The sequence below is a fragment of the Citrus clementina genome, unplaced genomic scaffold (genome assembly GCF_000493195.1).
Source record: "Citrus clementina cultivar Clemenules unplaced genomic scaffold, Citrus_clementina_v1.0 scaffold_3, whole genome shotgun sequence".
Lineage (NCBI taxonomy): Eukaryota > Viridiplantae > Streptophyta > Magnoliopsida > Sapindales > Rutaceae > Citrus > Citrus x clementina.
In genome coordinates, this window is record NW_006262339.1 from 44,855,637 (window position 1) to 44,877,177 (window position 21,541).

Below are 21,541 nucleotides of genomic sequence, written 5' to 3' on the forward strand. Positions count from 1 at the left end.
TCAAATTGTCCCCATTTGCACAAAACAGAAAAGAAAGAAGGTTAATTTGAAACTAGAAACATGGCGCGATATCTGATGATGGAGACCGTAATTCATTTGCAATAGAAAAGCATTCATTCATGTGCGCGCGAAATCAGAAAGGTGGTGCTTCATAAAAATTGCTATATACATAGAGATGAAGAAAGCAGAGGTACACAAGCTAAGGCTCCATACTAATCCAAGCACCAGCATCTATAGTCTGATTTTGATATCTGGTACAGTTCATTTGGGCTCATCTTCTCAAGCTCCTTGTATTTGTAAGAATCAAAACTGCCGGTAGTATTTTGGTTTCCAATTTCTTCTACCTGATGATCTTGTCTGCGGAATCTCTTGTACAGTCTCATGACAGATACACAATCTTCGTATGGATCATGCACCCCAGACTGTATATCATACCTGTGAAGCAAATAAATACGGTGATTTTCTATCCTTCTTACAGATTACATTAGTGATCGCAGAACTCCAAACATTGAATAGACACCAAGTGGCCGACCATACCATACTCTGCCGACGTGTTATTTGAAATCATAAAATGCATATAGATATTGCATGGGAACAAAAGACTGTTTTCCTTTCATTTTACTAAATTTCTTCTTTGACCTTCTTTAGGAATTCTTGCTTCCCCTATCACATCAACTATAAATTTTAAAAAAGTTACGAGACTTTCTAACATAAACAGCATCCAAGAACCTTTATAGTTTAACAGTGGAATAGTGAAATGTTAGAATCAGTTAAAAGTTTCCTCTTTCCTTTTTCCCTTGTAAAAGAAAAGAAATATCAATAGCAGCTCCACATGAACAAGAAACTTCAGGATAACAAAGAAAATTTAAAAAATTAAAGGGAGAGGGGTGGGGGTGTTAGTGATGAGGATGGGTGCTGAAAGCAAAAATAACTTGCCCTAGATACGTTCTGGTGAGGTACTTGAGCGAGTGGCTAACCAGATTTGTCTTCATCAATGGACGATATTTTGCAGTATCCCTACACAAAGAAAAGGTTATTTTAAGGCGCAAAAAAAAAAGGCCATGCTTCAATGCAACAATACAGCTGCATAGACAAAATATATGATAATCGAAAATGTCTTAAAATATTGAAATCAAAACTGTGAGAGCCAAAACACATGAAACTAGATACAAACAGAGTTCAGGTTTATTTTTTCACCAAGTGAAACTTATGAAACCAATGCAACTAGATACAAACAGAGTTCAGAGTTATTTTTCTCCAAGTAAAACTTTTGAAGCTAAGTTTAAATGCTACTAGTAGAAATTTCATCAAAACTTTTACCATAACTGTGGCTGCTCGAGTTTGGTGGCCTTTGCTGGAGAAGACTTGAAGTTTAAGCCCAGGAAATAAGGTAAAGGAGGTAATCATAGATACATCACAAGATTGTTTTAAAAGAAGTGTGATTCTCATTTCCAGATCCCAAATCACAATCAAGTTTGATTGTATTGCAGATTGAGAAGATCTATAAACACATTTTACTTTGAATTGAACATAGATAACCAGCTGAGTGGGTGATTTGAACCATATTATGACATTTGTCCGATTCAAATAACAATCCATCCTTTTTATCATGTATCTTTCAATGAAAGTGAACTTAAATCAATTAGACAGGTCAAAAATCTTTAAAATATTTATATTACCTCAGCATGTGATCAGGGTAATTCATCCTCAAGCTATCCAAATCATGCTCTAGACCATGACCCACAAGAAGTCTGGCCTTTCCACCATCCAACATAAGCCTCCCGGTAGACTCTCCATTGTTCAAAATTTCCAAAATTTTATCCTTCACTTCTTTAAGAGGCATGGCATTTTTTATATCCTCTTCAGTCAACCCAGTTACTTCATATCTGAAATTATTTACGAAGATATATCAATGATCAGCAGGTTCTTCCTAATGATTAATTTGCAGAATCAAAAACAATGTAGGGCAGGGAAATGCCTGTAGTTAGTGACAGGAAGTTGGGGTTGAACATATGTGTGAAAAATTACATTCTCATCTTCATCAACAAGGCAAACTCTAGCACAAAGATCAAGTGTTCCATTGCTTCCACCACCAACCATTTCACAGTCCATAGCAACTGCTTTGGGACCTCTGCATGTGCGCTTTTCATCAATTGCCCCTGAAATTTTCTTTTGAGATTCTGCATTAGACAGTGTTTTTTCCTGCGGCAATCAACAAAATATTCAAAGTGTGAATGTCTAGGAAATGATCAGATGTTCTGCAATTGATTGTCAAAAGGTTTAAAAACTACATGAGATAACAATCCTAGAAGTTTCCTAGCGGCAACCCTAAAAATTCAATAATCAACTTACAAAGGGAACAGGTGCAGAAAGGGAACATGCTTCTTTATGCTTGATAAGAGAACTGGGGCTATCAAAAATATTCATACAAAGATTGCACCCTCTGTCAGAGAAAATCCCCGAACAATGTGCTTTTGATAATGGACCTATAAGAAGGAAAATAAAATAAGAACCTATAAGAAGGAAAACAAAATAAGCAACTGACGAATGGACCAATCAGAATGAACATGAAAATATATTTTACCAGTAAGATGTTCCCGCAGAGATTCAAAAGATTTAGAGAGTTTTTGACAGACAGCACATTTTGGCTGATGAACTGAATGGTATGAGATTTTCATGTGCTCAATAAGATGATCCTTTCGCTTAAATTGTTTGTAGCACGCAACACATTTGTGCCTGAAAGTAATGTAAGCACAGGAGTCACATTACCCATGACCATTGTCTCAACAAGTGTAGCACACAAAAACAACGAAGCACCGACACAGCAAATGCAATCACCAGAGCTGACAAAATCACCCATTAGACTTTACAAAGCTAAGAAGACGAGTACATAACTATAAGAAGGGTAAATTCTGATGACCCAAAAAGGTAAATAGCTCAAAATTGCATTAACTAATTATTCTCAAAAAGTCAAAACCCTCATTTTTGCTGTATCGACCGTTGCCTCTTTTAGCAAAATGTAATTGAGAGAGTGTTACCTTGCCGTTGACCTTTTCGGAAGCTCCGCTTCAGTGTCCATTTCAACACCTGATGACTCGGAAATTTCATCGACTTTCTGCTGAAATTATTATGAAGCAAGGATAAAACCCTTTAAAAGAAATCGAAATTACCTAATTGCCCAGAAGAAACCCAAATAAGGAAGCTCTATGTTTAAGGGTAGGCAAATGGACGGGGGCATTTCCAAGCCCACGTTCGGCCCTCCCAGATGCAAAATTGGGCCGGCGTTGACCCACGGGCTTTTTTCTCTTCTTGGGAAAAAAAAAAATTAAAGGTATATGAAATTGTATGTGAACTTTAAAACTTTCTACCATCCAAATTTTTTTGTTGAGTACCGAACTTCATGTGTTAAACTTGTCGCTTTAAAAGGTACCGAATTTCAAAATTGTGCTACTTTTAGAAGATTTGATTCATCAATATGCCAAAGAATACAAGAATACAGCAACAACACTTGTAACGCCAAGCTTTAGTTCCAGTCATTCATAAGACTTAGGTTGTAGATTCAATTTTCAATGATTGTGTGAGTTTATAGCTTCTTTTTTTTTTATAAAAGAAGAAAAAAAAACGAAATGTGTCGAATAAAAATCTTGAAACTAAAGTGTTTAGTAATAAATATATATGGGAGAGAAGTCGCTGAACCTTAGAATTTTTTCACTTAATTTTTCGTCCATTAAATTTCCTTATTACAATAATACAATGATAGATGAATAATAATTAATACTAACTACTAATCATCGTATTGAGAACTTGAGATGACATCAAGCAGATAAGCTCACATTACACTGCAAACACTGACATTCTCATCACTGAATGTGTGGTGGGGAGCGTTGCCAACGTCCTGCCCTTGTGGTTCGTAGATGCTGAATGGATATGGCAGGGGTGGCCTTGTCCACCTAACATAGCGCGGTGGTGGAGGAGGCCTGTTATAAATCACCGGCTGATTAATTGGATGCACATAGTTTGGCCTTGGAAATCCTGGAAGCACTCTTCTCGTGCCATAGTTTGGGTGATGGCAGGAAGTGCAATTAGGCATCGCGTAACGAGCATCATATTCATACCCGCCACGATCATCGTGGTCGTGATCGTCGATCTCCTCTAGATTTCTTTTGTTGTCCTTGGAGTTGCCTTTCAAGAAGTGATCGAGTTTCTTTTTGGCCTTTTTAGGATCCTTTTCGTACGCCAATAGCTCTGCCTCTACGCCAAGTTTTCCTATCGTCTGCATGATTATGGCTGGATCTAGTAAACCAGTAACTATTACCAATCCTTCTTCTGTATCTATGTGAATACCTTGCACTCCTATACCACAAAGCAAATAAAATAAAATAAAATAAAAATATTAAACTTTATTTGTTTCAACTTTTGCCCTTTTCCAGTTACCACAAAGAAATAAAGGGTACAAGTCAATATATATGCATAACCTTGGATTTTCAGCAACTTCTTATTCATTTTACTGGGACATGCTTCACAACACTGGAGTTCCACTTTCAGAACGCAAATCTGCTTGTACATGCATAGTTCAAAAACATCTTGGATTTGCATGAATAAAAAAAGAGTGAAAAAAATATAAAGTAAGATATAAAACAAGATGCATATACCTGAGTTGGTGTGTTACAGTCAGCCATTTGAACCTCAAAAAAATGGAATGGCTGATGGGAACCCTATTCTTTTTTGAAGGTAAAGAGAGATTTATGTACTCAAATCTTTGACGAAAGGAAGTGTAAAATAAGAAACTATATTAATTGCCAAATATGGGAGAATCTCAATTTCCTTCAATTCAATAATGTATTAAAGAATTAAATTTTGTAGATTTAAGTATTTTAAGTTGGAAGACGGTTAAAGCACGGAGGTAGACAAAGTAAGATCGGAATTATATTTACTCATCCAGACAGATGTGGAACGAAATAGAAAATGGCAAGAAGAGATGTGTCAATTTTTAAAGGAATGTAAATCCAGAGGAAATTTCGGGATCCGATTATTGGATATTTTGGGTGACTAAATATATATGTATATTCCTTTGGCATCAAGCTGCTGCTAAAAAGACTCAATTTGAACTGCGTTGACCTAATGTTTGACAAACACACTAAGCTTGCACGTCTAAATTTGAAGAAATGAAGTACAGCAAGAACAACTGCATTTACAGAACAAAATAAAAAGCGACAACTGCTAATGCTTCCATAATTGAATTCAGAAAAATCCCAGATAAACAGATTGTTCACACAACCAGCAACACTTTCCCAATTAATAGGAGGGACTCCATCCACATTAGCACAGGGAACAGATATACAGCCTTTATACTGTCAATTAGGCTTTGTTTAAACAGAAAAACAGTTACATCTAAAAGAAGAAAAACCAATGTCTACAAAAGTACATTGAAGATTTAAACAACTAACTTCAGCCACCCCGAGCTTCTCTTCTTGTGGCATCATGAAGCAGGTCGACATCAACACCATCAGGAGGCAGTTGAACATATCTAACCACTGATCCTCTGATGAAACAGTTCCTCACTGAAAGCTGCACTCAACCAGAAGATGCACATATGAAGACCTATTGTATAACTCAAGACGTAAGCGCATTAAAAAGTTCTAAAAGGACACAAGTCTAGAGGTTTCAAAAACCAGAGTCAGTGATATCCCCAGACAAGCATTTCAAGCAAAACATTAAAGCACTTTGAAAATAAACAAAAATTATGCAGGAAGATGGAAAGACAAAAAACAAATAAATAAATAAAAAGGATACTAATTGATAGTGAGAATGTCAGAAACACTACCACGACCTTAATGGAAAATTTACTTCCACGCTGGTAATGCATCGCAGAACATGTATTAATCAGGTCACCAAAATCTATCATAGTCAACAAATTTCAAAACATACAAGCAGGCAGAACTAAGAACGTGACCATAGAAGCCCATGGGGCTAACTCATACTCAAAAGCTAACTCTAAAGTTGAGGGTTGCTCACGCCTCATATGCTTAACCAAAGAATCGTTATCAACTGATGCAGGATAATATCCCCAACAGGGAACACCTAGGCTCCAGTCTAAACACTCTGCAACTACAGTTTCTCGTGTCATGTGTATTAGATTTTAAAAATTCCACACAATTCAATCTCACAGCAGTAGGAAATTATCTTTGCAAATCATTCATTCATTTAGAATACCCAAACAACATTTTAAGTTGTTCATAATTTGAAGTTCGATAGAAAGTGTCTTTGACATTAAAATAACTTTGACTCTAAAAAAAAGTGTTACATTATAATGATTTTGACTCTAAACAAAAGTGTTTTACGTCCCTAAAAGATTCAAAAACCTTACAACAAACCCAAGAATTCAAATTAAATCTAAAAACACCTCTATGATTACATCACCATATCTGCTATGATAACTTTGATCTGATCTCTTATGAAAAAAACTATGATCTGATCAAGTTTCCATCAATGTTCAACAGATACATCAAGAAATAATTATTGCTGAAAGCAAGATAGCACCATATCCCTGACAAGCATCACATTATGTCGAAAGGCAGACTCTTCTTCAAAGAGTGCACATACAAAGACCAAAGTAAAAGCCAATAAACTTTCAGCACAAATAGAGACAAAGAAGTCAAACGCCAAGACAAAACATATTCATTGAGAGACAGACTGACACAGAAAGATGACAAGGTAAGGTGAGCGCCACCAGATTCTATACGACTACGCTCATGGTAGCTAGTAAGCAACATCAACCGCTAATATCTGCTTAGCTTATTTTTTGGTCCATCTTATATCTTCTAGGGCTTCCAAGATTTGGATAAAAAATAAAAGAAGATAGTACAATAGTTCATATTCAAGGGATCTAAATAAGAGGGACATCATTGGACTTGAAGCTTATGGGGCTACAGGAAACTAAGGATAGACACCAAGATTTGTAAAAATTGAACAACTCGGATTGAGAGCAACCTGCCCTTGCAGAAGCAAACTGATAAATAACTACCCTTGTTACAATGACAAAACAATATTATCTCACCTACATCCGCGTAATGCTACATTGAAAGTTATGTTAACCGTAAAGTAAACTAAAAATGCAAAGTTCCAAATCACCTTTGAACATTCCCACCCTGAAAGCAAACGAGGTAAAGGAAATAACACCCAGTACACAATCACCCCCCATAGATTAAAACTCAAATATTGAGTCCGAAAACCCTAAAATTTCTAATTTCATTCACAAAATCCCCACGCCAGAAATTAAAACAGATAATTGAAGGGAAAAAATGAAAAAAAAAGACCTACAAATTTAGGAGTGAAACAGTTTGAGTACGTACCATGTGAGGGTACTTGTCTTGATCAACCACTCTCGTATTCTCAAGCTTGATATTGAGGTACTGATCAACTGAATGTAGAGTCCCTCTTATTGCCAAATCGTTCTTCAACTCAACAGTCACTTCTCTGCCCACCAAATCCTTGAAGTATGAAAAGAACAGCTGCAAACAGACAAAACCCGCAAGAAAATCAAAACCCGGCGATTTGAAAGAGCACACACCAAAATTTTACCAATACAAATACATATATGCTGCAAAGATTCGGAAAGGAACACAATAAATCCGAAACCGAGTATACCCAATCGGCAAAATTTTCCAAAGAAGCCAACTTTACCATTTTTCGTCGCCGTAATGGACAGGGTTCTGCTTCTTTGCTTTCGGAATTCGCTCATGCCAGCGCGGTACCCACTACAAGTTTCATTTTATAGCCGCACGGAGGCCAAGGGCCCAACTTCCCGCTCCACATCCAAAAGGGCCTATTTAATTAACTAATTAATTATTCTTTTAATTTATAATATTCATTTTTCTCCTTAATGTTCATGTTACTTATACAAGTAATCCTATATTATTTACTATTTACTTGTTTGACATCAATAAACCTATTTCTAGTTAAGTTAATTTCATCTGATTCTCTTACGCAATTCTAAGTTTTCTTTTGCACGTATTAATTCTAAAAAAAAAAATTATGTTCAGACATTTTAAAATGACATTCAATGACCTTGTTTAAGCCATTGAACTTATTACTTTTTTTATTTTAAAATTTACACACAATAAAACCCAACGTATACATTTTAACTAAAATGTGAAATCTCTCGGTAGAACCTAAATGCTAACACACACACACACACACACTTTCTCTATGTAAATATAGGCTATATACATATATTATCGAAGTTTGTTTTTGTTCTTTTGTAAGTGTCCTATAGATTCATTTAAAATATAATTTGAACCGACCAACACCAGTAGTACGCATTGTGCAAGGTGTTTTATACAACCAGCATATTTGATCCGCGATATCACAAAAGCGATTTAGGACTTTTCATTATTATAAATATCAATAGAATGTAGTGAATAACCAAACTTATATTTCAAAAGAATTACTTGAGTACGGAACTTTGAGTAAGATGCTTAGCGTAAATCCAAGAAACTATACCACAAAACAAGGAAAGCAAAATATGCAGAATAAAAAACTTCCAAATAACAAGCCAACGAAGTGAAACCAAACGCGAAAAAAGATAAAACTAAATTTACAACACTTACAAAATAGAAAAGCTGAACAGGGGAAAATTGTTTCTAATCCTAAATGAGAGGATTTGATTTCTTCTTATATTTGTTTGATAGAAAGAAAACGCATATAAAGATGTTTTTCCTATAGCCTTTGCTTCACCCGTCTACCATTCACGTCACTGCCATCAAGTATGGCTTCATTCCCATGCCTGCAAACTACCACAGAATGCTCACTCACTTTAGCCACATACTCTAAGAGTTCAGTCAATAGCGAGGGGCAACTTTCCTTCAAGTACTCGAATCCATCAGTTTGCATCACAGCTGCAAAAACAATGATACAAAACAGGTTTCAGCATCACATCGGCAAAAGGTAAAAGGAAAAAAATACGAGAGAAAATAAACCTCAACAATCCAAGAAATCTGGACATCTTTCAACCTAATAACAATGCACGTAAAATAGTGTTAAGATCTAACAATGACCTTTCCAGTAAGGGTTTTCAAACAAAATGCCATTGACATGTGAAGAAGTACATTGGTCTTCAGCAATGAAATGAACTTTTAGTAAATGAAACATGCATTGTGTGATAACATAGCTTCCAAAAGATATGACCACTTGCCATCCCATTCTAATGACATTTCACCAAGCAGCTGTGCGGAGGGTGGCACAACACAAGTTTAAAATGCTGGCATCGAGATGTATGTACAAGGGATAATTGTCAATCAGATAGACCAATAGAACTACATTTTATAGGGCGGCAGAGTTCATAAAATAATTTTTTTTCTTTCCAAACTAGGAAGCACAATGTTATAACGAAATTATTAGACACAATGTATATTTGCTGAATATGAATAGAATCTATGGAATAACCACCTCTCAGATTTTCTGGCATTGCAACAAATTTGAGACATACGGACTTCAGCTGGAAACAATGGTGCTGCTCTGCCAAGGCTAATGTGGTTGCCACAGTGTTAATGGCAACATCCTCACAGAGGTTGGCCTCACATAGCAGCCTAAGCCTTTCCAGACCATACCTATCAGCTGCTGCGAGCAGATGCTGAGACATCAAAGTAGAAGCCCACTTTGAACTCATGCCGGTAAGCTCTTCCATGTCAGGTAGACTATCCCAATATATGAAATGTAGTAAAGCCTGATAGGTTATAAACAAATCAGAAATGCAAAGAACCAAAGGCAATTAGTGTCACATGATCACAAATCAAATTGCCAACATAGAAATAAGCACTAAATGACTTATTTGTCGACTAAATGCGCTAAGCAGGATAGAAGAATAAGTGAAAAAGAAATCAGACGATTCTGCTAAAACGTTAACATGGGTCACAATCTGGCATCAGACATATCACACATCAAACTAATCACATAGATCAGAAGAACTTTCAGATCCCAACAAAATTACTATGCAGACATACATACAACAAAATTACAACAAAAGCTAAGATTGCAAGACCAGGAAAAGATAGAAGATGTAAGGAACCTTAAAAACTGGGGCTTCCATGTCCTCAACTTTTATACACTGGGTGTTCTGATCCTTCATCGGACCATAAAGTTGGGCCCTAAAAACAGGCGAACGAGCAGCAAGAACCAATTTGTGAGCAGCAAATGTTTCACCGTTGACTTCAAAATTTACATCAGTTCTCTTCCCACTTTCCAGTAGTTGGCCAAAGTGCTGACCAATGTTAGAAGGCGGTATCGCTATGGAGTAAATCTTAGGCCCCTCTGTGTGTGACTTCACAACACCAACACTGCAGTGGACCGAGAGGCAATCACCCTTGAGGTAGTCTGATTGTTCCAGAAGAGTTCGCTTGAAAAACCGCTTGTACCCCCTACAACAACATCCAATGATCACACCCACTATAAGGCGCTTGGAAAGCAATTGCTTATTATAACCTTCATGTTTATGAATTACTAAAAGAACTTGAAACAAACAATTGTACTGGCTCAACATAATATAACCAATGTCATCCAAACCACTATAAGGCGCTTGGAAAGCAAATACTTATGATAAACTGCATGTTTATGAATTACTACAAGAACTTGAAACAAACAATTGTACCGGCTGAACATAATACAACCAATGTCATCCAAACCACATACAGTACAAGAGACACATTTCAAGCTCTAGTTGCCCTGAACCTTAATATATTAGCTTCCATTTTCAAGGATTCAACTATTATCATTTTCAAACAACAGACATAAACACCCAGGTTTATAACAAATTCTTGAAAATGTGACAGCGAATAATTGACACAAATCAACAGAGAAATATCAAAGAAAAGGAATCTCACCACATGCTACCGCGATACTTAAGGGTGTAAGGCCCGCTCTCCAGCGTCCTGCCAAAATGGCTATGAACCTTGTGACGCTCTTTGCCGCTCTGATCCAACAAAGTGAGCTCGAAAAGCGCCCTCACGTCAGTCCCCTCACTAGCCAACGCGATAAAAAGCGAGACGTACGCGGCATTGTCCTCCACGCTTTTGCCATCGGGATAAAAATAAATCGCCCACGCGTAACCGCCCACCATGAACGTATCGGACGCTATGTACTTGCCGATCCCCAGGCCCTTCGACAAAGAATACCCGGTGATTTTGAACTGGTGAGATCCGTTAACCGTCTCGGTGATCGACGTCGACGTGGTGCTGCTTTCGGAGGTGGAGGATGAAGAGGCATTATTGGGCTTGCTGTATTCCCGGAAAATCTTTCCCATGACCGGGAATTTCAGAGGAGGAATTTTCTCGGAAAATCAAAATTTGATTGGGGGGCGGGATTTTCTCCGGAAAACGACGGGTTAGGAGGGGACTGAATGGTGGTGGTGGGGTGAATTGGGTGTGTGATTGGGGTTTGGGTTTGGGAATTTCTCGGGAAAGTGGGTGTTTGGTTGGCCGAGAAAATCTAGGGTTACGTTAGGGAAATTAACTTTTTCCCCCCTTGAATGCGGAATAAAAAGAGAGAGAAAAACGAAAACAAAAGAGGAATGAGCGAAGAAGATGACGTTCAGTATACGTTCACTTTGTAGTTCGAAAATTTTACATATTATTATTCATTTCACTTTTTTGTTCTGCGACAGTGAAATTATTGGTGGGAGAACGTGCTTGCTAAAATGCTAAATAGCGTAACTGGAGATGTATGAAATTCGTCAACTCGCCCCACTTTGTCAACAGATGTGAAGATCATGGGCGATTTTGGATATCACTTTGAAGGATGGTTCCAACGTGGACCGTCGGATTAGCACGACGAGGGAGGAGAATTGGCAGTTGGGGCCCGCCAAGAGTTATTAAAAGTGTTGATATATCGGCGCGTGAGGCTTTGGCAATGGAGAGGATGTGATATGTCAAAAACAAAAAATAGAGGCTACGAAAGGACCGATGGTAGGTGATGGTAATTGTGCCATTGCATGATCGTACACTTTCTCATACATTTCCTACCACAATCACGAATAATCATCCATCTCACTCTGCCTACATGTCTATGGCCATTGCCCATCCAAACTCTTCCTTTCTTTTTCTTTTTTAACCCCCTCGCTTCAAAATGTCTACGTTGCCAAATCCAGACAGCCAGTAATTAAACAAAATCTTTCTTTAAATTGTGCCGCCAGTACATGTGGAGTATGGAATTAGGGATTGTAAAACTCCGGGTTAGGTCCCAAGTTTGGATACTGAAGCGAAGTCGCATGCGAAGGCTAGCAGCGTATGGAGTGAAGCCGCCCACGAAGGCCAGCAAGGCAGCAACGTCAGCAGCTGAGAAGTAAGAAGGGATGTTGTAGCTGTTGGCTGCTGCGTGCTGATTCTATGGTGAGATTACGGCACAGGGACAGTAATTTTTGCAAGTGGAGTCGTGGTGACTGGTGGTTGCCAGCTTAAAGGTCGCCGGTGGGTGGCAGATTGTATTGTGTGTATGTGTAATGTGTTTCAATGTGTTTAGTTATGTCGAGAGTTTGGGGTTTCGGTTTGGTAAATTTTTATTTATATTTTCTTTTTACATTATTTTTGTAAATTAAAAAAAAAAAAATCTTTCTGGGCATAGAGCCGGGTTTTTAATGTCACATTCGGACTGTCCACAGGTTCGAATTTAGGTCGAGTGGGTATTCTTGCCAAGCCTAGTTGGAACTTTAATCACATGTGCACTAGGTGAAGTAATCTGTTCCTCTATTAATCAGTTTAAAAAAGAGTATCATTTTTTTAACTATAACTACAATACCATTAATGTTATATCATCAGAATCTATTGGGCCAATGGACATCTTTCTACTATGGTGCAGCCGAAGTCATTACTCTTACATTAAGAAAGAATTAACTCGCATTTAGGGAAAAAAAAATTGAGTTTTCACTAGGTTAAAGGATGGTTTTAAGCATTTACGAATTAAGTGGTCATTTAGGGTCTCATATATTAGACAAGCCTTATTACAGTCGTGTTAAGTCCCAAATGTTATGATGATTTTTTTTTTCGGGGGACGAGGGGAGGGAAGGGGGATCTCCTTAATATACTCAAAATAATAGATTTTTTTTTTAAGTTACATATAATAAGGAAGCATGTTTTTTGAAGCTCCCTTTAATTAATAATTATCATATAATTAAGATTTTTTATTCAAATTCCATATTTGATAACCTTAGTATTAAAGATCTATAATTAATAATATTGTCTAACTGTTAATTTATTATTAGTTTTTATAATAAAAATATTAAATTCATTACCTATTGAAAAAGTACTTAATTATTAAACAAAATTTCTTACACTCTTCTCTATAAAAAATAAATTATTGCATTTATTCACTCATTGTTGAAATGGAAAAAAAAAAGTTCTTGGAATAATATTTCCAAAAGAAGTAAAAAAGATATTTTATTGACTACTTTGTTTTTAATTTCTTACTATATTATTTATTGTTGATATTCACAGTATAGTTAAAAAACAAAAATTGATTGAATTTTAAACTATTTTATATTTATTTAAGTGTTAAAACAGCTAAATGTAAATAGATCTCATTAAAAAAATTCGCTAAAAACCCTGAACTCTAGACTTGGCCCTGATTAGGTTACAAGGGCTAGATGATTTGAAACAGAGAGTATGTTTACCATGACAATAAGTCAATAAGAGTACTTGTCAATCAGTTCTATAGATCAAATATACTCATATCAGTATTGATTAGAATATAAATTTCTTTTATACAAACTAATATAATTTATTATTGGTTAAATAAAAATAAAAATTCAATAGGTTGTTTCTCTATTATTATTATTATTATTATTATTGTATTCAGTCAGATGCAAAATTTCCTGAATTGAAGGCAGCTAATTATTAATGGTGTGCATAATAATAGCAAGCAGCCAGACCATTTCCATTACAGAAACCCAATGGTCAATGATTATTTAAGGCCTCAGACTCTGGAGTGGTTGCTTGTTGGAATGTTAATTTGATTGAAGCTTTGAATCCTGGTTGATGGAGGTGAACGTACGAGTTTAATATGTATCATGCTTGTAAATGTTTTGGGTGTGCGGTGGGTTATTTGAGAATTTGTCTTCTAATTATGTTTTAGTTATTAAATTACCTACATAGCATAAATAATTTATTTTATCCGCCATTGTGATGCCAATCTAACCCGTAGTTTATTTGATTTTTTTTAACTCAATACATTAGCAATATTATAAGATATAAAGTAGAAATAAATTATAAAATAAGTTATTGTCATATATATAGATATATATACAGGCGCACACACATTTGGGTTTGGGTATTCTTTTCTTAATTTAAAAATTTGACATAGAAAGTGAGTTAACTTTTTGCCATTGGATCCAATCAACCCAATAATAAATAAATGGATACATAAATTCTATTTTTTAACTTTAAATCTTTATTATCAAATTAAGTAGATTCAATAGATAGAAAATTAACATTTTTTTTTAAAAGCCAGAATTTTAAGATGCTCCTTATTAACTTTAAATCCTTACCATTAACATTTGCTTTTATTATCCATAATACTTCAAAGAAATTAAGGCAGCAATTTGATTTTCATTTAAATTCTAAGTGGTTATGAATGCTTGTAAAACGTGGAAGTGAATTTGCCCTGTTATTGGCCGGTATTCAGACAGCCACATGTTCAGAAAACTATCAACTCAACATGGTCCTTTACGTGATAAATGTGAGCTAAAATACAAAGCTTATGGTCGGGGCCGAGCCCAAAATAATTTAATTGTAAGCTTGCAAGTGGACAAAGGCAAAGAGCTCTTTATAGCCACCAAAACAAAAGCTCAATCTAATAATTAAGAGCTCACCGATAGTATTGATTAAAAAAAAACAAATATTATGATTGATTCGTTAATTTAGACAAATATTATTAACATTGTTGAATAAATAAGGCAATTCCAAAATTCTCATTTAAAGAGTATTCGCTAAAAAATTCATATAATTTTATTCTTCAAATATTTATTTATATAATTATGTGATAAATAACATAGAGAAAAAAAAATGTAATCTTCTAAAAATTCTTTAAATTTAACTGTCTCTCATTTATTCAATAATATAGTTATAATATTTCTCCCTCTTTAATAATGATGATGTAAAAAAATAGTATAATACTAATTAAAGAGGGAAAAATCACTCTTCAAAATTGAAGAGATAGAATAATAATCATATTTGAAGATTCTTTTAGAACCATTATTGATTATATGACTCTTCATATGAGAAGTGAAAAATCCCCAACTTCAAATGAGAAGTAAAATCTCATTTGAAAAATCTTTTAGTGGTGCTGTATTTTATTTTCTAAATGCCTATTTGTTTGTATTTGTTTACCTATATAAAAAATACAAGAGCAAAAAAAAGTAAAATCTATTAAAAAAAAATCTCTTCAAATAAAAATAGATTTTACATTATTCTGAAAAAATTTGTCTCCACCGAAAACATATTGTATTGTATTACTTGAAGAGATACATGTTGATCCGTGTTATCAAAAAGGGAGAATTAAAATCTTATGTTTAAGAATTAATTGCTTGTATTTGTGAAACCGTTATCATTAATGATGTAGCTTAATAAGTTAGGAGCGTTATGCTGTACCATCTAATAAGTTTTGTAATTTTATTATTAATTTTAAAAAACCAGGTGTATGCTGGTAATTGGACGATTTACACATTTCTTGAATAGAAAACCCAACTTGTAATTTTCACACATTTCTTTTATTATTTTCGTTTTTGATGCCTAAAGCTCCTAATAAAACTATGCGGAAGCGGATTTGATGGTAGCGATACATCGGCATAAAACTCTGTGGGCCGCTCTAGATTCCCATGCCGTACTAACGACACCATGGTCCAGGCTTCATTGCTTCTGCACCATGCCGCCAAACCCATTAATCTGAGCCACCACTTCGATAAAAATTTAACGGCTAAGATTAATATAAAATTAAACAATACAGCGAGCCAAAATATATAAAATTATACAAATAATGCACAAGCAGACAAAACAAGAAGAAAGAGACAAATAAAGGTTTGTGTCGTCCAGTTCAACGCCAAGGATCCAACTGGACTGGATTCCCAAGGCAAGTGTGTGCCGCACAGATTAGTGTCACAGGAATGTCTCAATCGAACGGTAGTCATCTACTTTTTCGCCAGCCATTTATTTATTTGTTTATTTGTCTATCGATCTATCAAATTTCTAATAATTGTGGTAAATCATTTTATTTTGAGATTTTAGTGAGAGATTCTAGGTGATGGGTACGTCTACGGTGGCATAACGAAGCCCCAACAAAAGAAGAAGAGAGGTTTGGGTTCAGAGAACTGGGTTTCTCTTTGGTTATTAATAAAAAAAAAATGGGTGAGCTCTGTCTGATGGCTTCTCATGGGTACCCTCCGTGGCTTGTTCTTCACCAGGAACAGGGCATGAGCAGGGTCATCAAGGTAAATGGTGATTTGTTTCGGTCTCTGAGTGTTTGGTGTGATTGTAGTTAACAATTTGTATTAACTTGGAGCTATGTTTCGTGTTTCTGTTATAATTTGTTGCTCGCTTGACATGTTAATTTATTTATTTGGTTTTAATTGAATTGCTGTGTGCTTAAATTAAGTCGTGTATGTTAGAGTACTTATTCAAATAGGTTAAAATTGTGATACTAGTTTGAGCTATATCGTGTTTGGGTTTAGTACTCCCGTGGTTGACATCAATCTGTTAACTCCATATGACCTGAACTCCGAGAGTCATGGTTTCACGATTGCTCAGGCAAGTATTTTTTTAATCCAAGTTATTGGTCTTGGCATCATGGTCGCGATCTGTTTGGTCTCGTTTTGTTTTAACTTCTGTCTGTTAGATTATTGAATCTTTCTTCATTTTTTTCTGCCTCAGGATTGTCAACCTTATTTGCCCTGTCAAGGAGCTAGACAGGAGGTTATAAGATCTGACAGCTTTAATTTAAAGTCACACCAACCTGAGAAGTCGTGGAAACCATTAAGTGGGCTTTGCGAATCTAGTCAGTTTGTCAAGCTTGACTCAACATTTGCAAGGGCTGTGCTCATTGACGTGCAAGGTTTGTTGTTTATTAGTGGGCACTAGTATTTCAAAGATAATCACCCCTCTCACTGATTTCTTTAATCATCATTTGTTGAGGAGAAGTTTGATAACCCCATGAATTAATTAATTAATCTTGTTGGAGTCTTTCATATTTTTCTGCAGAAAATCTTATTTGTAGGCTACAAGATTTAATCAAGGGTAGGTTTAAGATTATATTTTCACTTTGGTGCTAATTGTGTATAGAAGAACATATGCAAGTCAAAAGTTATTTTATCTCTAAGATGTCTCCATGTGCTCTTTATACCTCAAATGGCATCAAAAGTAATTATTGATTTTGTAATACCCTTAGCATTATAAAGCCCAAATGCTGGGTTACCAAACTGCTACATGTGTGTGTGTTGATAATAGGAAAGTTAAAAAGAGTATTATGTTTGTTAAATGCGCAAGCAGAAATTATAAAAAATAATAGAATATAAAAATAAACTCTAGCAGAATCAGATTAAGCAGTCTGGGTTGAATGAGGAACGGCTTTAAAGATTTGGAGAGGACAGAGCAAGTGTGATTGCTTATTACTACCTAAAAATGAGCCGTATTTGTTAGAATGACATGGCATATCATGCCCTTTTTTCCCATTTTCTTTGAAAGGAGGCGTATCATGCTGAAAATCCTTTTTAACCCTCTCCCTTCTGCATGCTCTATAAGTTGGATAGTGCGCGACTTATTTACTGTTTTGTTGTGTGCAGACACTCAACCAGACTCAGCACGCTTCAGCCTTGGAATAGCTAAGCAATGCACCAGACATGAAAAAATCTTGCAGTTTCTCACATCCAGATCAAGTGAAGCAGAGGGAACTGTTTTAGATTTGTCCTCAATATCTGATTTGATGGGACTTGAAGAATTTTCATTTGATGCGCGCCAACAGCCTTCAGCTCCTTCTCTCATTTATCCAACTAACGAATTTTTTGACCAGAAGCCGCTTCTAGACTTTGTGGGAGATATGGCGCGTAGTTCAAAAATCTCCATTCATCCGGATGGTAGAGTCTTATTCACAGGAACTGGGATGGAGATGAATGACTTCCTTTCCCTTCTAGCTGAGTTTTACTTATCAAAGAACACAGCTAGGTGGACTAAACAGTCACTATTGATCCCATATTTTGACAGGTATGGATGTATGTATATGGTTGATTCATCAACACTGCAGTATGAATGCATGTTAATTTTTAACGGGCAACGTGGATTGGCATCTGCAAATTGTGAAAGCTGTTCATTTGCCCCTATCTACATATTAGTTTCATTGATATGTTTTGAGGGATATGATGAATGATGCTATCTTTTCGACTGCTGATCCATTTTTTGGAACGGCAATACCCAAATGAATGGTTTTACAAATTATTACAGTCCCTCTGCTTATGAAGAGTATATTGCTTCCTATTGATATCATCTCTTAAATGGTAACACATTCTAGAAGCATTTGGCTTCACTCTGGAAAGTATTTAGCTTTTCTTTTTTTTCCTGTTAAGGCTTAGCAAACATAAGTTAATCATATAGACAGAAGGGGAAAATAGGTAGAAATGTAGTTCAGGAATACGGCATTGTAGAACGACAAGGTGTTAATGTATCAGGAGGTTTTACTTAGAAAATAAGATTTTTCAGATGTATAGTTTTATGGGATGGAGAATTGATCGCTGATTTTTCTTGTCCCTTTCTCTCCCTGCTTCCACTATTTCCTACAGTTTGGGTTTTATAAAGCTCTGGTTATTGCATCGGTGGACAGGTTTATATCTGTCATTTTATTCGATATTCGGCTGCTGAAACCCGTGCATGAAGTGTATGGTCTCCAATTAATTTGACATAGTATATTAAAGTGGCGATGACCCCAACACAGACTCTTATGTTCACATCCTGTATTTCCTATTTGTTCAGTTCTTCATCATTCAGTCACTAAACACCTGCCTCTTGAACTATTGTATTGAACAGGCTGCCAAGCAGTGAAGCTAAGGCTAATATTCATGTGTCGTCTTTGACAATGGAAGCTACAACAGTTACACCTTTGAAGAGGTAACCAAATCATCGATCTTTTTTCAGAAGTATTTCAATCTACCCACATCTGTGACTTTGGTTCTGATCATAGCTTTATAATAAATATGATTGTGAGAAATTGTGAAAGAAAGGAAATTCAACATTTTCCTGTTTTGAAGTCTCAAATTATTGGCCTAATAGTTTCAAATAGTTGGCCTAAACTTCAAGCTTCAGACCCATGCTGGGTCATATGCTTCTCTGGTTTTTCTTCCTTTACACTGTTTTTATTTGACTAATATTTTGCTGTGGCTACAAACTTTTAGCCACTAGGAAAATTTTGCATTCTTGCATTTCATATTACTGCCATTTTGGGAAAAATGATTTGAAAGGAATTAAGATAGTTGTGCTTTTCAGAGAAGTTATTTGTTATATGTTGAATCTAAGTACTACTTGTATGTTTGGGATTAATTTGCTAATTTAGATAGTTCTAATTAGAGGTGAGAGATTGGCATGTATTAGTGAATATTTTCTATATTACAGGTTGGATTTTCTTATGAGTTTTATGGTAACGTGTGATATTGTTCTTTTATTTGAAACTTGGATTAGATAAAGAATTTTGGAGATTTGCCAAGAAAATATCCATAAACACCGAAGTTAAAACTGAGGATAGAGCTTTGAGTTATAGGTTTAAACTGAGATAGTTTGAGAACTCAGTCATATTTTTAATTTTAAGAATGAATGCTACTCTGAATGGGTGGGTTGTCTGGGAATGCCAAGGTGCATGGGTTTGTTCTTATATATTTCATTTATTGACTTGGTATTCGACTTCAATTTTCTCATGATGTGAATGAGCATATTACTACATTTCCATCATGTGAATTAGGTGAGGTAATGATACTTGTACAAAAGCATTCTGTAAGGCACGTCTCTATTTTGTCCTTATGTAATCTTTTTTGACAGTCCTGAGAAAATTAAGGTCAAACCGCCATCAAAGAAGAACAGCAAGAAGATTTTTAAAGAGAGAGATCTCTATAGAAGGAATTACGTCCATGCATGTGAGAGCCTCCTATCGTTGATGATCAACAAGAGACAAAACAAGAAAACAGCCATCCTGTCTTTAAAGAAATCTGGCCCTGAACTTCCCGAGCTTCTAAATCAGTTTTCTGCTGGCATTGCGGGGACTGGCCTTGCTGTTCTTTTTTCCGTCATCTGCAAAGTAGCTTGTACGAAAGTTCCTTTTTGTGGGTATAAAGTCTTGAACACTGGTCTTGCTTTTGGGCTGGTTTGGCTCTCTTGGGCAGTAAATAGACTGAGGGATACAATTGTGTATATCAGCAAGAATGCAAGCAAAACGGGTTTGAAGGATGAGGAGATGATGAAGAGAGTAGATAAAAGTGTGAAAGATATTTACTTCAGAGCTGCGACTTTGATGGCAGTAGCTGTGTTGAGGCTTGCATAAATGTCAAGATGACTGCTGGGTGACTTACTTTTCTGAATATTGTAGCTTGGTTAAGCGATGATTAGATGGCTTTAGTTGTTTGGCCTTGCATGATTCTGTAGCGGATACTCCCGGGCCAGGAAATAGCAGGGGAGCCAAATGGTTTTGGTCTTAAGTAACCCTGTCTTAAGATGACTTTGAGGTCAATGAGCCGTAGCGCTATATAATCATAAGTCAGCCAGACATCCTCGTGGTTGTGATTAATGTATGATAGGTTGTAAATTGATAGAAGGTTTATAAGGTAAATGTCGTAGTGATGAGACTGTTAACATATAACACAATTTTGTGCATTGAACCGCGAACTATTTTTCTTTGTTTTGTACCTGTTTTTTTTGTTTTTTTTGGTTTGTTGGTGAGAACTGAGAAAGTGGTGTAGCCAAATATGGCCGCCGGAGCACAAGCGGAAGGATATTGTATGAATTATTGTATAACTGTATCAAATATTTTTGGGGATAATGTTGTACTTTATCAATTGATTCCTGTGGAGATGAAAAAAGAAAAAAAAAAAAAAAAAAAAAAAAAACAGGCCTCAACTGAATTGCGGGTGTTAGGTGCAATTCAATAGGACCTTACTAGAGTCAGAACAACTTGCATATAAAAATTTTGCACCAGCAATAGCCAAATATTGATATTGGCTGGTTTGATTTTCAAATACTAGAAGTAGGAACTTAGAATTCAGAGTCTTGACTAAATTTCCGTGGAAGCTGGAATACAATTGGACTAGTGATGACTGGTGAGTTTGACATCGGCAAAAATTGTAAGTCCACGACCCTCCCAAAGTCTCGTCCCATTCTGAGTGCCGCGAAGGCCACCCCCGCCGCCCCCACCAAGGCTATAGCCCACCTGTCTCGGGGTCTCCAGGGACGTTTTGGCCCCCGCACTTGCGGGCACTATTTTTGGGCGGGGCTCTACACGTTTTGCCCCCCGAGCGTCCCGAGGACCCTCACAAAGT

At 36.1% G+C, this 21,541-nt stretch overlaps 5 protein-coding genes across 6 annotated transcripts; 1 reads left to right on the forward strand and 4 right to left on the reverse strand.

Moving 5' to 3' along the window:
- Positions 1-16: 16 nt before the first annotated feature.
- LOC18048411 (RNA exonuclease 4) lies at positions 17-3,104 on the reverse strand. The gene is made up of 7 exons (XM_024186940.1): positions 3,039-3,104; positions 2,585-2,736; positions 2,353-2,486; positions 1,979-2,202; positions 1,680-1,886; positions 937-1,017; positions 17-435 (listed from the first exon to the last, which is right to left on the reverse strand). The coding sequence occupies exons 1-7, from the start codon at positions 3,077-3,079 to the stop codon at positions 213-215; spliced, it is 1,062 nt and encodes a 353-aa protein (XP_024042708.1). The 5' UTR covers positions 3,080-3,104; the 3' UTR covers positions 17-212.
- A 628-nt stretch (positions 3,105-3,732) lies between these two features.
- On the reverse strand, positions 3,733-4,679 carry LOC112100003 (heavy metal-associated isoprenylated plant protein 32-like). Its single transcript, XM_024187567.1, has 3 exons — positions 4,653-4,679; positions 4,476-4,554; positions 3,733-4,353 (listed from the first exon to the last, which is right to left on the reverse strand). Exons 1-3 carry the CDS (start codon positions 4,677-4,679, stop codon positions 3,830-3,832), a joined length of 630 nt encoding a protein of 209 aa, XP_024043335.1. The 3' UTR covers positions 3,733-3,829.
- A 525-nt stretch (positions 4,680-5,204) lies between these two features.
- LOC18048412 (sm-like protein LSM2) lies at positions 5,205-7,789 on the reverse strand. Its single transcript, XM_006444074.2, has 3 exons — positions 7,684-7,789; positions 7,353-7,511; positions 5,205-5,568 (listed from the first exon to the last, which is right to left on the reverse strand). The coding sequence occupies exons 1-3, from the start codon at positions 7,684-7,686 to the stop codon at positions 5,449-5,451; spliced, it is 282 nt and encodes a 93-aa protein (XP_006444137.1). The 5' UTR covers positions 7,687-7,789; the 3' UTR covers positions 5,205-5,448.
- A 649-nt stretch (positions 7,790-8,438) lies between these two features.
- LOC18048413 (BTB/POZ and MATH domain-containing protein 2) lies at positions 8,439-11,743 on the reverse strand. Of its 2 annotated transcripts, XM_024188079.1 has the most exons (5): positions 10,878-11,743; positions 10,067-10,415; positions 9,448-9,724; positions 8,979-9,012; positions 8,845-8,897 (listed from the first exon to the last, which is right to left on the reverse strand). In XM_024188079.1, exons 1-4 carry the CDS (start codon positions 11,294-11,296, stop codon positions 9,008-9,010), a joined length of 1,050 nt encoding a protein of 349 aa, XP_024043847.1. In that variant the 5' UTR covers positions 11,297-11,743; the 3' UTR covers positions 8,845-8,897; positions 8,979-9,007. The 2 variants fall into 2 exon arrangements, with proteins under 2 accessions (XP_006444138.1, XP_024043847.1); XM_006444075.2 differs by lacking the exon at positions 8,979-9,012 and having other exon boundaries at positions 8,439-8,897.
- A 4,269-nt stretch (positions 11,744-16,012) lies between these two features.
- Positions 16,013-21,057, forward strand: LOC18048414. The gene is made up of 6 exons (XM_006444076.2): positions 16,013-16,160; positions 16,266-16,468; positions 16,908-17,088; positions 17,816-18,233; positions 19,050-19,130; positions 20,052-21,057. The coding sequence occupies exons 2-6, from the start codon at positions 16,382-16,384 to the stop codon at positions 20,548-20,550; spliced, it is 1,266 nt and encodes a 421-aa protein (XP_006444139.1). The 5' UTR covers positions 16,013-16,160; positions 16,266-16,381; the 3' UTR covers positions 20,551-21,057.
- Positions 21,058-21,541: the final 484 nt, after the last annotated feature.

Coding starts and splice junctions, on each gene's coding strand:
- LOC18048411 (XM_024186940.1), bottom strand. CDS start 3,079: ATGGACACTGAAGCGGAGCTTCCGAAAAGGTCAACGGCAAG. Junction 1,018..1,679: donor TACCCTGATCACATGCTGAG/GTAATATAAATA, acceptor TTCTTTGTGTAG/GGATACTGCAAAATATCGTC. Junction 436..936: donor CTCACCAGAACGTATCTAGG/GCAAGTTATTTT, acceptor TTTGCTTCACAG/GTATGATATACAGTCTGGGG.
- LOC112100003 (XM_024187567.1), bottom strand. CDS start 4,679: ATGGCTGACTGTAACACACCAACTCAG. Junction 4,555..4,652: donor ACTGTAACACACCAACTCAG/GTATATGCATCT, acceptor ATGTACAAGCAG/ATTTGCGTTCTGAAAGTGGA. Junction 4,354..4,475: donor GAAGTTGCTGAAAATCCAAG/GTTATGCATATA, acceptor TTTGTGGTATAG/GAGTGCAAGGTATTCACATA.
- LOC18048412 (XM_006444074.2), bottom strand. Junction 5,569..7,352: donor AAGACAAGTACCCTCACATG/GTACGTACTCAA, acceptor GGTTGAGTGCAG/CTTTCAGTGAGGAACTGTTT.
- LOC18048413 (XM_006444075.2), bottom strand. CDS start 11,296: ATGGGAAAGATTTTCCGGGAATACAGCAAGCCCAATAATGCCTCTTCA. Junction 9,725..10,066: donor TGGAAGCCCCAGTTTTTAAG/GTTCCTTACATC, acceptor ATAACCTATCAG/GCTTTACTACATTTCATATA. Junction 8,898..9,447: donor AATGCCAGAAAATCTGAGAG/GTGGTTATTCCA, acceptor TTGTTTTTGCAG/CTGTGATGCAAACTGATGGA.
- LOC18048414 (XM_006444076.2), top strand. CDS start 16,382: ATGGGTGAGCTCTGTCTGATGGCTTCTCATGGGTACCCTCCGTGGCTT. Junction 16,469..16,907: donor GCATGAGCAGGGTCATCAAG/GTAAATGGTGAT, acceptor TTTCTGCCTCAG/GATTGTCAACCTTATTTGCC. Junction 19,131..20,051: donor ACAGTTACACCTTTGAAGAG/GTAACCAAATCA, acceptor CTTTTTTGACAG/TCCTGAGAAAATTAAGGTCA.